The sequence below is a fragment of the Toxorhynchites rutilus genome, chromosome 2, assembly GCF_029784135.1.
Source record: "Toxorhynchites rutilus septentrionalis strain SRP chromosome 2, ASM2978413v1, whole genome shotgun sequence".
In the NCBI taxonomy this organism is placed as follows: domain Eukaryota; kingdom Metazoa; phylum Arthropoda; class Insecta; order Diptera; family Culicidae; genus Toxorhynchites; species Toxorhynchites rutilus.
In genome coordinates this window covers 256,003,599-256,018,370 of record NC_073745.1, presented here as the reverse complement: position 1 = coordinate 256,018,370, position 14,772 = coordinate 256,003,599, and the positions used below count along the sequence as shown (strand labels likewise).

Here is a 14,772-nt window from a genome sequence, read left to right as displayed (position 1 = left end):
TAATGTTCATGTAAATCTTTATTTCTAAAATAAAAACTATAAATTGCGAAAGTCTCGCTGCTGATCTTCAGATTCACGCCAGTTGCTCGACTGAGTTTTCGGTTTGCCTAATCATAGCGAGGTTAACCAGATGTCTCATTGTCGGTCGTCCATGTGGGCAATTCTAAAAAAAAGCAAATTATACAAACTCTATCATAGCACTTACTACAAACTAACCCATGGTTGTTCTATTTCACCCATGTGATTCACCAGCTTTCTCATCTCTGCAACCGGGAGGGCCTTCCCAATCATTACCGATTTACGACATGCCCTGGAAGCGAACATTGCTCTCACACGAGATGGCCTGCATATCGTATTGGGCGGAGCATCTTGTAGCATGAAAACCAACTCATCGATGTCTTCTTTCCCAAATTCCCAATTTTTGCTGAACGGCTTCGATAGTAATTTCACTTTCTGCGTTGGCAACGCTCCACCGTCGATCTCGAATTTGAAGCCGTTCATTTCGAACACTTCCAAGTTATCCATCAGTATCATTTCATTCACAGCGGTTAACTCCAGAGGTTGTGGAACAACCAGTTTCTGACTCTGCAAAACTGTGTTCTTTTGAAGATCCTCAAAATTATACTTTTCATCTGTTGCATGCTGATCAATAATGAATAAATCTTGCTCTAATCGAACGATTATGAAGCCCAGATTAAACTGTCCAATTATTTCCATTTGAGAGAACTTCTCCTTCGATATTTCTGTCTGCAGTTCATCCTCTGCTGCACGATTGTTCGTAGGATTGATTTTGCTTTTGAACTTCAACCGGTTAAGTTGGGTTTTCCGGTTTTCAGTTTTTTGTTGGATTAATGTTTGTTCTTGCTTGATGATATCCTTGAGGGACACTATATCTATGTGTATGTTCTTTCTACTAGTCGATCGAAATGATATATCTGTTTCATTAGGAATATCTTCTATTTCGGTAACTTCAACTGGTTCCATCCTGTTTGTTCTTATTAGTTCCTGCGTTTCTCCATCCTGAGAAACCATTGACTTGGCATCTTCAATCGTAATGGGTCTTTTCTCAGGTGAGCAACCGTTCACTGAATCTGCTTTTTGTAAGTCGGGCTGTATCTTCTCAAAGCGTAACAATGATCCCTCAGATGGACTCTTGTTGCGACAAATGGTAAGGTGAATCTTCTCTTCGGAAACAAGCGGAACTAGAAATGTTCCAAGGAGCGATGCATTAGATAATAATGTATAATAATATACTAATAATAATAACAAGGTTAGTAAAGCCTGTTGCACGTGTCTCGTAGCTCCCATTGCGACATTCAGCCTCTGCCCAGGAACTCCGGGTCCCTAGGAGGGCCTTCCGTCACGCGGTACTAAATGAGATGCGAGCAACCCTTGGAAAGATCGGGTAACCAACCCCGGTGGGACCTTGGGACGTATGAAAACAGGGATGGTGGGCTAGTGTAGCGTCTGTTCACCATGTTATGAGCGGCCCACAACAGCGTCTGTATTCCAGGTTAGGAACGGCTGAGATACCGTCCTTCAGGCAGGTTGAGGACTCTAAGAAGCAACCTGTGCCAACCCGTGTTTTCCCGGGAATAGGAAAATAACCAAACATGGAATTGAGATCATAGAGAATTTTATTAATGCGATCAGACGAGGGCCCCCGGACTGGAGCTGGTCCTGGAACGGAGGTACATGCGAACGGCTAGAGGAATTGATGCAAAAGCGGACCCCTAGTCAATGGGCTCAGCCCGTAAACCGAGCGAGGCCATCAAGTTGGAATTGCAACGAGAATTGCGTAGAGAGAGTGGAAGATCGAGCGATATGTCGAGAAAGAGCTCTGCTAGGCTGAGTGCATTGTTTGCTAGTGAGAGGCGTGAATCGATTGCACCACCACCGGATCCAGTGGAAGAGCCTAGAGGACAAGAGCCGGCAGAGGATCAACAACGAGATCAACTAAATAACGAATTGGCTTCCCACATGGATGCAGCAGTGACCCAGTTTTACGGAACGGAGCTCTCAACCCAGTTTATGGGAGAACCCTATTCAACACCGAAGTAGCAGGATGTGGTTGGCAGAGGAAGAGGAATACGGAAACGGACTTGAAGCAATGCCTGCTGTTGTGGTAACCGGCCATGATATCAACGAAGCTATTCGATTTGCCAAGAATTGGACTATTCCAGGACCAGATTTCGTGCACAATTTCTGATACAAAAAAATTTCTTCAACTCATGGGCGAATGGCAGAGTGCTTCAATAAGGAGTCCCGGAGTTCGTGACCAGCGGAATTACTCATCTGATGCCGAAGGATCAAGACACAGCAAATGCGGTGAAGTACAGGCCAATCACATGTCTAACGAGCCTGTATAAGCTACTTACGTCGGTGATTAACAGAAAGATTCAAAAGCATTGCAATGTTAACGAAATAATAACAGAAGAACAAAAAGGCTATAAACAAAACACGTGAGGCTGCAAAGATCAAGTCATTATCGATGCAGTCATCGTCGGACAAGCTAGCCGAAACAAAAGGAAACTGAGTATGGCGTACATTGATTACAAGAAAGCATACGTTTCAATACCGCACACAATGATAGGGATTTGTCATACAAAATCAAGGAACTCCAGGAACAATTCTTGATTGGGATCAATCAGGTTTTAAGAAGAAACCTTTTCGGTGGGAAAAAAACCAAAGCCATCAACAAGCTTGCCGTTCCCTTACTCTACGTACAGTTTCGGGGTACTGAAGTGGACAAAAACCGATTTAGAAGCCATTGAAAGAACAATGAAAGTAACGTTCACTAAGCACCGCATGCATCATCCAAAGTCACCCATAGAGAGATTCACCTTGCCACGTGTTGTAGGAGGAAGAGGTGTTATTGACATCAAAGAGCATTGCGTTTCCCAGATCCAGCAGTTGCGGAGATACTTCGTAGAAAGTCAGACCCGTCACGATATCTATCGCGCTGTTTGTGAGGCGGACCACGGATTCAGTGCCCTACATCTGGCGCAGGAGCAGTACGAGCTAAGCTGCAATTTGCAGATTACACAAGAAAAAAAAAACCGTGGAAGCAAAAAGAACATCATGGGACGCACCCCCATCGTTTAGAGCGCATATTAACAAAGCATTATCGAACACGTGGCTGGTGCGAGGTGGACTTTTTTCTGAAACAGAAGGGTTTATGGTAGCCATCCAGGACCGGATAATAGCAACCAAAAACTACCGGAAGTACATCTTGCACGGAAACGTTGTCGACTGTTGCAGAATGTCCGAATACCAGCTATTCGATATTGTGGTCTTTAATAGGCATCCGTATTATACCAGTAGTGATCTCTGCTACTGGTTTAGTTCCACACTCTCTCACGCAGTCATTGGAGGAGCTGCAAGTAACAGAGCAGCTTGCGGTTCTGCAGAAAGCGGTTATTCTTAGGACATGTAACATAGTACGCAGGTTCTTGAATCACCACAATTAGAACACGACGATTGTGCAGACAATATTATAAAGAGAGAAAAAAAATACCACAGAGCCTAATCCTCCTTTGGCATTCAGGAAGTCCGGGGGTAGGTGAATATTCCAGCTCAATGCTGAGAAATGCCATAACTCTATAATAATAATAATAACACATCAGATCAACTTACCGCCAAGAACCAAGTTATCTGACGTTCCCTTTGGTTCCATGATCTCGATTTTACGCCCATCCTGTAAGCTTTCTTCTTCTGCTTCGATAGACGAATGAATCATCTTGGGCATTTTTTGCATCTTATGTTCATTCTCTGAGTCTGATCCCGATTGATTGCCATTATCTACGTTTGTTCTCGGGGTTACTCTGATAAAATCGTGCATTGTCGGCAACGTCTCCGATTTTTCACGCTTCCTTTTTCCAGTCCCACTTACCGACTGTCCGTCCTCGCTTGCCCTTGTGGCTTTCCACTGATTCAAGACATCCGACAATCTGCTCTGTTTGGAGACATCCAAATCGGAAAGAGTATCGTCATCTTTGACTTCGCGATCGGATTCGAATGAAATATTCAGGAGTCGAGTAGTTCCACTCACGTTTAAATTTTGTCGTTTGAAAGTTGACGGTATATTTCCGTATGTTTTGAGTAAAGATTTTTTGAGAGCCAGAAGCAGTATTTTTTCATTGTTTAGCAAAATCTGCCGTTTGTCCGGTGTAAGATTAACATCCACATCCCCACGATCCATTTTCAAATTCAAAAAGACGAACGGACTTTGATTAGCGTTATATTTGTGGTATGTTTCGTTAACCAGTTTAATTATTTGTTTCGGTTCACATGGACGTGAGTTTACGAAGAAGAACTGACGATCCTTAGTTGAGCGTCCAGATCCGTGATCACAGCTAGAAACGTAACCATCTATGGTGTACCTGGACAAATTAAGATTATCAACCTCTTCCTGTGTGAGTGAGAGACTATCGTCGAAATCACTTTCATTGAGATCCATAATCTTGCCACTGCTGCTTATCGCAGGTTTCAGCTCAATCAATTCCGCGGCTTGTTTCGAACCAAACACCGTTATTATGTTATCCAGTACGGACCCCTTCCCTTGGGTGTTCATCACCACCGTCTTTGCACCTTTCTTGTTCTGATTCGTACAGACGATTCGCACTCCAATCGAGACCAGACAATAAGCCTGCAGTATTTGGCACATTTTGGTGAACTCCCTTTTAACGTTTTTTTGGAATTCTTTTTTACGAACGGGAAGCGTGGAGAAAAGATTCGACAAACTTATCGTTGTGCCAATGGCTCTAGCGCATGGACTTCGTTTGGATATCACTCCACGATTGTTCAGGTCTAACTTGGTTCCATGCGGAGCTGATTCATGCCTTGTGACGACGACCATATCGGAGAGAGCGCACAATGAGCTAAGCGCTTCTCCTCGGAATCCAAATGTTTCAATGCATGCTAGGTCCGAAAAATCCTTCAGCTTCGAAGTGTGATATTTGGCAGTCAAACCCTCAAAGTTGCTTTCTTCGACCCCGCTTCCGTTATCTGAAACTTCCACCAGATCCGCTCCATAATCTTTGAGCCTAATCTCTACCGATGTAGCCCCTGCGTCAATCGAATTCTCAACGAGTTCCTTCACTGCTGTGGCCAAATTTAGCACCACTTGACCAGAACAGATTCTATGTACGGTATCTTTATCGATGGCGTTGATTTTTTTAGAGGTCTCGCTGGTAGGTGTAGGTTGTATCGCGTCTTCTGTTTCCATGATGATTTCATTTACGCAAGATTCAGATCAAGAGCGGAACTTTAAGTTCTTGCGTTTCGCGTAGAAGATATGAACGACTGTTTGCACTGTTTGTGTTGACTCCACACGACTTGTTATAAAAAAAACTCGCGCGAACCTACTGGCTGCGTTCGCTTTTTTACAAGTGATTCTGAAGGGCTTGACGTAAAAGAGTGAATAGGATAGTATACTAGACGAAGTATATTTTTGTTTGTAAACTAAAAAATGTGTCGTTATTAATTGGCGATCTAACGCAAAACGTAAACGATCGGTGAGACATCTAGATTCTGTTTTTGAACTAAGAAAATGATGATGAGGTAACCTAAAATTGAAAAACAAATCACGTATGTTTTACTTCCGGACTTTCCAAGGTAGTTCTCACATGTAAGAACCATGCATTTTTCTACTTGTTTTTGATGGTGCTCTCGAATTACCGTCTTTGATTCAACCATTGTCAATATTTATACAATTTTCACTACTGAAAGGGATAAGAAAATAACATGTTATATATAAAAATGCGCAGAATTAAATTTCTTAAAAGCTCATCGCAATCAAATAATCTTTTATGATTATAACATTGTAATTTATGGAAAGAACTATAAACCTTCCATAAGCTCACATGACAAAATTTAAAACCATCATCGCAGCGCCGCCTAGGTGTAGATTTGTACGTTAGATCGCCAATTGCATTGATCCTGAAGTATATATTAAGAAGGAAAAAATGTTGAAAAAACTGACGAGTTTATATGTTGATCTGAATACTCATAAAATCATAAAATCATAAGAAGATAAGAAGAATTCGCTAGCTCGGATAGGCGCTTCAGAAGGCACATTCATTGAATGAATGATTGTAAATAGTGAGTTTTCCCACAAACCCTTCAAAGTAGGCAGCGCGTGTGGAACGAAGTTGAACTCGTTCGGCATTCATAATTGTGTTGAAATTTGGGTAAAAAAATATTACCTGACTTCGCTGCTTCTCTCTTAAAGGGTCTAAAGACCTCTTTACTACCCTAGATATAATCTGGTGGATCGCATCGTGCGGCCGCTCGCTTCCCGCTTTTAGAAGTTCTGCCGGGATACTGTCCTTCACAGCTGTCTTGCCATTTTTCAGCTCATTGGTCGCCTTTTTAACCTCGTCCTGTGTTGGGAGTTCCGCAGCTTGTCCGTCGCTCACAATCCTTACCCTGTTCCTGATTTGATCTTCTTCTTCCTCTCCATTCAACAATACCTGAAAATGGTCTTTCCACCTGGCTACAACCGTCCGCTTGCCACTAAGCAGGTTGCCATAATTGTCGTTACACATGGTCGGCATAGGAAAATGTTTGCTCCTGATGGTGTTGACTGTTTTATCACGCGTCGTTTCTCGCATAGCTGCTCTCTGCGCTGGCGAGCGCATTCGTCCGACGATGGACTCTTTTTTCGACAGCTCTTGCATTCCCGTACCTCTCTCTGTTCTGACGCGTAGCCACAATAAGCATACGTCTCCTGGCATGGTTCTTCTCGTCGTGGCGCTGGGCTTCGAACCAGCTGTAACGCTGTCTTCCTCGTGTCGTGTCTTCCACCTCTCTTGCAATCGTTTCGATGGCACCATGGATATATTTTCTCAGACTATTCATATCTCCTACTTGTTCTCTCTGTTCTTCAATCCGTCTATCTAACTCTCTGGCGTAGTTTGTTGCCACGCCGTCCGCTTTCAACCACTGAAACGCATTGCTCTCTTGGTGCGAGATTTCAGCACGTTCGACAACCGTGCAAGGATCTTACAAACGACGAGATAGTGGTCAGAACAGTGATGTCCATATCCTCTGTGTAGCGAAGAGAAACTTGAATTCACCCACCCACTCCGTCATCCTCAACGAGAGCGCTCCTCTTTGGTCTATAATCACCGAAGTTTTAGATATGTGCGAGCGCAAGATGAAGGATCGCGCTAGAGTGTGGAAAAAGAACGCACAAACTTTCTACAGTGCAGCTAATAAATTCACTAGAGAGTACACTCTGGTAAGCTTCTACCTGTGCGCTCTGAAGGAGCAGAAGTAGCTTTCAATTAACTTAGCGCTGTGGTTCGCTGAAAAAAGTGAACCAGGTGAAACATGCATATGAATTATGAGCCGAATGAGATTGCACTCTTCAGTGTACTACTCAGTGTGGCAGAGTGCGGATCAGCGAAATTTATACCCGCGTACGCAATCTTATTTTCACGTCCATATAACGAGGAACGAAGACATGATTTCTGATGCAAAAAAGAAGTTACCCCATCAGTGGACAGTTTATTGTCTACCCATCGTGAACTTAAACCAACGAACTAAGATATTTATCAAGTATGCTATAAAGGTCCTCGCGTTAGTATTAGTAAATAGGGTGCAAAATAGCGCACACATACTGCATGCTTTATATACGTGTGAGTAATTTTCATGTACGATACAAAAAAAACTAGCTCACCTGTAGCTTATGTCAAACCACGTTGAACTCAAACATCGATGCATGCATACGTACATGGGAGAGAGAAAGAGAGGAACGAATTCGTTTTTGGGGAAGTTACTTCAAAATGCAATGGGAAGAATGAAATGATATAGTCGAGTCGGTAGAGGGAAATAGCGACTAAACGCCCGACTGACTGTTTAGTCGTTTTTGCGGAGAAACTGAGTGAAGAAACCAAAAGTCATTACTAACTGAATACGGATATAGTCAGTCAGAGAGTCTCCTGACTATCCCCAGTTGACTATGACTATGCAGAGCCCTGCTCACATCCATAACATCCAAAGAGTGTCGACCGTCGTTCAGGGCGTGATCGATTTGAGAGCAGGTTTCACCGTTTGGATGTTTCCAGGTGTACTTGTGAGTTTGCATCACCGATGATTTTACAGTGTGTTTGGGAACTCGCCATAGGTTCGTTCGAGCTTCTCGTAGAACTCGTCCTTGACATGATGGTGTATGCGAATGCGACCATACGATTTCATTGGGAAAATGTATGATGTTTCATTTCGTTACTTAGGCGGCTCGCACACCGGAGCAATGAGCAACTAGCAACTGTCAACATGCAATAAGCAATATTATCACCAATGGATTTTTCCATTTAATCTTTGTTGATCTCGCACACCGACGCAATACGATATCGCTGTCGCCTTTACAGAGCAACACATGTCGCTAGCAACACGGCGTGTCGGTTGAATAGCAACTTATCGCTCATATTTTGACAAGTTTCGTACATTAAGGCGATTGTTTGCATAATGTCAGGGGTTTTTATTGCTCTGGTATGCGAAGAACAACAAAATATGTTTCCTGTTGCATATTGTGTACTGCAGTTTGCTAGTTGCTTATTGCTGCGGTGTGCGAGCCGCCTTAGACTTCACGGTGTTGGACGTTGTATGTATATCGCATTTTGTTCGGCAAAAACGCCATTCGACTCGAAGATGAACCCAAAGTGAGATCGCTGCGGCGGAAACTGGGTCCATCAAAGCGTGAAAGGTACGCTAGCTATATCCTACCGAAGAGCCACAACGAGGTGAAGTTCAACAGAACGGTTCATTCGTCTTCTAAGAATCAATGATCAACAAACCGTTACTTCTATGCGACAAAGTAAGTAACCAAGGACTACAAAACCTGTCACCTGTCTGATGACGTTGAAGTTCAAATGTTTCGTTTTTAGCTGTGAACTCAAATGTAATTCGGAAGTCAGAACCAGGTTGCAGACCAAAATCGAGAAGCGGAATGCCATCACGTAAAAACAGATTTTGAACGAATGCCGTCTACTTCTGAACCTTAGGCACGACACGGTGATGATTAAAGCGTCATCGTTATTATAGAATTATTATAGAATAACTACGTCCACGCAACATACATTAAGTGGAGAAGATCAAGCCTCCCTCCATTCACACATGATCTGCTGCTTGCAAGAAGAAATATCGGACTATTTGTGCTATTAATAACACACCAATAGAAGATTCAGATCATCTGTTTTGCTGTACTGCCTAATCGAACAATGGAATAGAAAGCCGAAAATACAATATTGGGAACTGCCAAACAAACGAAACGCAAATTTGAGCATAATTCGAGAACTAATCAAGCAAATGGGACCAAATTTGGCAGAATCCAGGGAGCGAGAAATGCTTTTTATGGTGGTTCGACACCCCTCCCCTCTGTCTAAGCAAATGGAATCCAATTTGCCATGTTAAAGTTTTAGGAGGCATTATGGATATATTTCCCCAGCCAATTCATATCTCCTACTTGTTCTCTCTGTTCTTCAATTCGTTGACACAACTCTCTGGTGTAGTCTGCTGCCACGCTGTCCGCTTTCAACCGCTGAATGTTGAAACGCATTGCTCTCTCTGTGCGAGCTTTCAGCACGTTCGACAACCGCGTAAATATCTTCCAAACGACGAGATAGTGGTCAAAGTCGATATTTGGCCAACAAAACAACCTCACATCCATTACATCCGAAAAGTGTCGACCGTCGAACAGGACAGAGTGCCATACAAATGAAACACAAACTTCTGCATAACTCGAGAACAAATCGAGCAAAGGGAGCCATATTTAGAATGTTAGGGTTTGGCAAGTGATTGAAAAATCTTGAGCGAAATGTGTCTGAAAATAATTTGATATTATAACGACAAGTTTTGGTACAAGTTCTAGAAAATGTATAGTAAAACGAAATTGTAAAAGGTCTATTAGAAGATCAATCAATGAACAGTACTGCGATTGGACCCATGAACGTTCACCTAGTAAAAAAACGTGAATGTTTGAAGGTATCGATAACAAAAAATCTATTTTGAGTGAATAAATAAAAATCGATGAGATAAACATGTACCCAGAAAGATCAGGCTCTGCTACAGCTGAAAATGCTAGTTACCCAATATGAACGAAGGGGATAAAAAGTACTTGTAAAGAAGATACTAGATTGAAGAGCACCAACTAAGGACTGATTGTATTGTTAATTAAATCTTATTTTACAATGGGATTTCACAATAGTGTAGATAAATTACCATGACCATGACAAATCTTATCCAAATGGTTCTACTACTAAAGTAAAATTATGGTTTACAGATCAACGGGATGAGTAAAAGCGTTTAGCATCGCGCATATACTTCTTATCTTATCTAGTTGATTTATGTGCATTGAATTTTCGCGAGAAATTTCTTGCAGAACTTTAACCTGTTGGTTTATTATTTCAATCGATTCGGACATTTTACTATAATTGCTTTCATTGCCATGATCTAATTTTGGTCTCTTTGCAGCATACATGTCTTCGTCATCCCCCAAGCTCCCCTTCAATAAGAAATGATCATCAGGGAAAAGCTCGTCGATTTTATCGTTTATATGTTGATCCACTGCGATTTTCACTTTCGTAGAATAACAGTGATGCACGATTGATTGACATTTGGTTCGATCCCAAGAAGCAGGTCGCACGACGGATGATGAGAGATTCGTTTGTTTTTTCAAACCCTTTGATTTTTTGAGCATGTATGTTGCTATTCCTCTGAGAACCATGTCATTTTCGTCGGTCAATAATTGCAGCAGTTTTTTGCCCTCGTCGCTCGGTAATACTCCATCAATAAGATTGAGCAAATGGTGTTTCGATACCAGGCTTAAGCTATGAATCCTATCAGATAATGTATCGGTAAGTATTTTGCTAAATTCTGAATGTTGTGACGACGAATTTTGTATTGGACACGCCGATATGTCAATAAGCGTACATACTATCGAGCTGCTGTTCACTGCATCTACATTTAGCATCGCAAATGATTTCCATAGCCCCAATAAAGCTGATTCAAACTTTTGTGGATGACTTCTACATTCACGACTATTGATGAGTAATATTTCGTGAAGGAGGTTGAAAAACGATTCCATACTACCAATATTTGGGAGATTTTTCTGAACGCGTTCCTTCAGCTCTTCGTTTGCTATATCAGCGATCTCATTGTCGACTGTTTTCAGTTTCACCGCTGCCCATAGCCTATAATTTTCCTTCTTCAACACAGAATATTCGGTCCATGCCTTCCGCTGGATATTCCTAGGTGCAAAAATGTATATATTCCGAAGTAACCGCCTCACAAACACTGCTCTTAGCCTAGATGGGAACGCTGAAAATTTGTCGTTTATAAGTTTCCAAAATTTGAAATATTCCCACAGTAGATCAACCGAATGGTATCGCAGATACACGCTCCAAATATCTAGCCCCATTATGCCGACCCAATATGAGTCCGTAAGGATCATCCCCACGAGATTCTCCTCGAGCTGTTTTTGCCGTTTCTGCGAAGGACATTTTCTGCATATTATAACGAATGCTGAAAGGTGCACTAGCAATCGACGATAAATATCGTGTCGTTCAATAAACAGATGATGACTTCTCGATATATTGTGGATACATGTTTGCAGGAGATTCGTGTACTTTTCGATTATATGAGAATCTCTGTCATCGGTTATCAATTTCGAGATCACATGCATGACTATTTCGAAGAAACCGGCCATTTCTTCAATTGATTGATATTGTAGAGACACGAAAGCCTGAAATGATAATAAAGAATAATATAATGCAGTATTCAGGATACAATTAAATATTCCACCTTTGCAAACTTTGATGAATTGAACAATAATCCAATCAAACTCATGTAGCCTGCTTTAAGATATTGACGAATTGATAGCTTTGAATTTTCATCTAATTCTTTTAACGATAATGTACACTCGATAGCTACCACCGCATTCAATATTTCACCGTGACCATCGAATTCATCTACATCAATCAATGGCATTAGCCTCAACAACACTTTAAGCAGAAGACTTTTGAGTTTCAATTTCACCATGTCGTTCTTAGTAAAGCTTTTATGTTGTAGTAGCAAATGAGAAAAGGTATCTATTTCCATGTTGATTGCTGAAATATGGTTGTGCAACCAAACTGTGCCTTTGTTTTCAATTTGTTTTGCATGCCTTGAAATGAGTTTAACAACCGCCTTCCAGGCTTCGGTAGACAGTTTTAAGTCAACGGTAGTCGTCACGAGACCGATTTTACAAAACATCGAAATCACTGAGAATCAGAAAAGTATATTGATAATCAATAAGTGACGAATACTTCATCGAATCTCACCATCCTTCAAACAACTGTATTCGTCTTCAACATCTGTGTGCTGGAAGTAACGCGCTGGCTCCTCAGAGGACGCCAACAAGTTCGTCATCGAAAGCTGAATACTCTGACATATTGTGTATATGTGCTTCAAAATGTCGTACTCTGGAGTTTTTTGCTGAATAACGGTGATTTTGTCCCGAATAACTTCATAACTGTGCACGAGGAACTCCAAGAACACTGTAACTGTTTTATAAAGCTGGTATGTTTTAGAAGATCCCACAACATACTCGGCAAACTTCGAAAGCAATCTGGCGAAGGTCAGCAATGACCTAAGGTTGTCTGTTAGAAAGCACGAGAGAGCGTTGTCTTTTAACTCAGTTGCGATCTGAAATAATGAAAATTGTAAAGTAAAAAATAATAATTCAGAAATTCACAATGTACCTTTTTCAAATGTTTGAGCAGCTCGGGAAGTAATACCTCGGAAACCGTCTTTTCAAACTCATCCGGATCGAAGAAGTGAAGTACTTCCGTAAACATATATTCATAAACTTCCACATCACTGTCCTGTCGACGGAGACTATCCAGGGACAACTGCGAGATTTTTGTCATCGGAATCTGATTCAGTCGGTCATGTGCTAGCCGCAAATCGCTAAATGTTTGTATACTATCGCCCTGTCCGTCCATTGTTCGTAATTTCAAAGGACTGTTGATAAATTATAGGCACCTAACTGTCAGTACGAGAGTAGGTAAATAATTTATGCAGGCGCCAAATCGTGCATCAAACTATCCGTGTTTCACTGGCTTCGACCGCCCTTCAGAATCGAGGGAACACGTGTTATTTTGGTTATTTTTATTTACCATACTAAATGCAGTTGTCATCAGAGCACAGTAGCATTGTCGCATTATGTATTGCTAACTTGTTTTTAATTCAAAAAGTTCAAAAAAGTATAAATTTTGCAATGTTTGAAGGTAAGCAAAAATACAATACCATTAGTTTGAACATAATCAGGAGTAACATTCGTGTATACAGAACCCCAAAGTTCGGACGAAGAAAGTCCCGTCCAAGACGGCGATTGCTGTGACCTGAAGGAGCTGAGGCGCGTGTTCGTTTCTGAGCTCAAAGCTAGTTCCGAGATTGCTGCCTCACTAAAGCGGACTTGTGGTCTGCACCTGTCGCTATCAAATGATGCACGAAAGCTATCCGTCGGACTTTCGCAGAAAACAGTTCAGCTCTACCAAATTGGGACCGATGGCAGTCTGGTGCTAGATCAAGCCGATTTTGCTACATATAAAAGTTCAATACGAGGTGTAAAGTTTTTCCACAGCGATCCAAATTCCTTAATGATTTGTACGGAAAAAGGAGAAGTGATATTCTACGACTTGAGATCAAACAAAACCATTTACACATTTGAAGACAGCTCAGAGGGAATCCAGAAAACTCTTACCGCGTTTGACATCAATCAGAATGATCGCGTTCTGTGTGCCTCAACGGATGTGCAGAAGAATGGTGATAGTTTTCTTCTGTTTTTCGATATCCGTGAGCGGAAGTACCTTGGTTCGTATTGGGAATGCCACAGCGAAGACATTACGAACGTGCGATTCCACCCTACTAATCCTGATCTGCTAGCCAGTGGCAGTGTCGATGGTCTGATAAATGTTTTTGATATATCGCATCCGAACGAAGACGATGCGATGAAATATTGTTTCAATGTTGAAGATTCGATCGAAAGGTTAAATTGGCACAAAAATTCAAACAATAAGGACTCGGTTTCCTGTATAACGACCACTAACAATTTCCATCTGTATGACGTAGAGGATCAAGAACTGGAAGTTGAATTCGACAGAATCAAAATAACAGAATTCATCAAGAGAAAATCGTCAATCGACTGCAATGTGGTAAATATTCACAATTCAGGATCCAGTTTCATTTTATTAGCGGGATCGAACTACAACAGAGGGTGAGTACTGTTTTTAGATTCAATGAATTTCATTAAACCTGTTCAATTTTCTTCATAGTGAATGCCTGCGTTCGCTCAAATACGACAATAAGAGCTTCCAACCCCACCAAAACTTTCTTAATAATCGTCAAATTATACGGGACAGCATCTACAACGAGAAGGTAGGGAGTCGTATAATTCTGATTTGGTTTCTAAACCTCCAAACGAACGCTAACATTTATTACCCATCAGGAGAATTTTCTGATTACCACTGGAGAGGGTGGACTCATCACTATGTGGCGTTGTGGAGATGTCGAGACGGATCAACATGTGGCGGAATATGATAGCAATGTGAAAAGAAAAACAAAACTTAAACTTAAGACGGGCCATCGCGCAAATCCCTATTGAAATATTTGTGTTTTGGGATCAATCATCTGCACAGTTCATGCAATCTCAAACTCTAAAAAAATCAATAAAATGTCTTATTGAGGGAAAATATGCTAGTGTATGATGGTATTATCAACCGAAGGAAG

The 14,772-nt window shown here is 41.5% G+C and overlaps 3 protein-coding genes across 3 annotated transcripts; 1 reads left to right on the top strand and 2 right to left on the bottom strand.

Moving 5' to 3' along the window:
* Positions 1-5,360, bottom strand: LOC129770677 (mismatch repair endonuclease PMS2). The gene is made up of 3 exons (XM_055773639.1): positions 3,637-5,360; positions 217-1,202; positions 1-163 (listed from the first exon to the last, which is right to left on the bottom strand). Exons 1-3 carry the CDS (start codon positions 5,225-5,227, stop codon positions 74-76), a joined length of 2,667 nt encoding a protein of 888 aa, XP_055629614.1. The 5' UTR covers positions 5,228-5,360; the 3' UTR covers positions 1-73.
* A 4,879-nt stretch (positions 5,361-10,239) lies between these two features.
* Positions 10,240-13,077, bottom strand: LOC129767398 (uncharacterized). Its single transcript, XM_055768264.1, has 4 exons — positions 12,744-13,077; positions 12,324-12,687; positions 11,806-12,263; positions 10,240-11,746 (listed from the first exon to the last, which is right to left on the bottom strand). The coding sequence occupies exons 1-4, from the start codon at positions 12,984-12,986 to the stop codon at positions 10,280-10,282; spliced, it is 2,532 nt and encodes an 843-aa protein (XP_055624239.1). The 5' UTR covers positions 12,987-13,077; the 3' UTR covers positions 10,240-10,279.
* A 42-nt stretch (positions 13,078-13,119) lies between these two features.
* Positions 13,120-14,772, top strand: LOC129767399 (WD repeat-containing protein 89). The gene is made up of 4 exons (XM_055768265.1): positions 13,120-13,271; positions 13,333-14,260; positions 14,319-14,421; positions 14,492-14,772. The coding sequence occupies exons 1-4, from the start codon at positions 13,169-13,171 to the stop codon at positions 14,645-14,647; spliced, it is 1,290 nt and encodes a 429-aa protein (XP_055624240.1). The 5' UTR covers positions 13,120-13,168; the 3' UTR covers positions 14,648-14,772.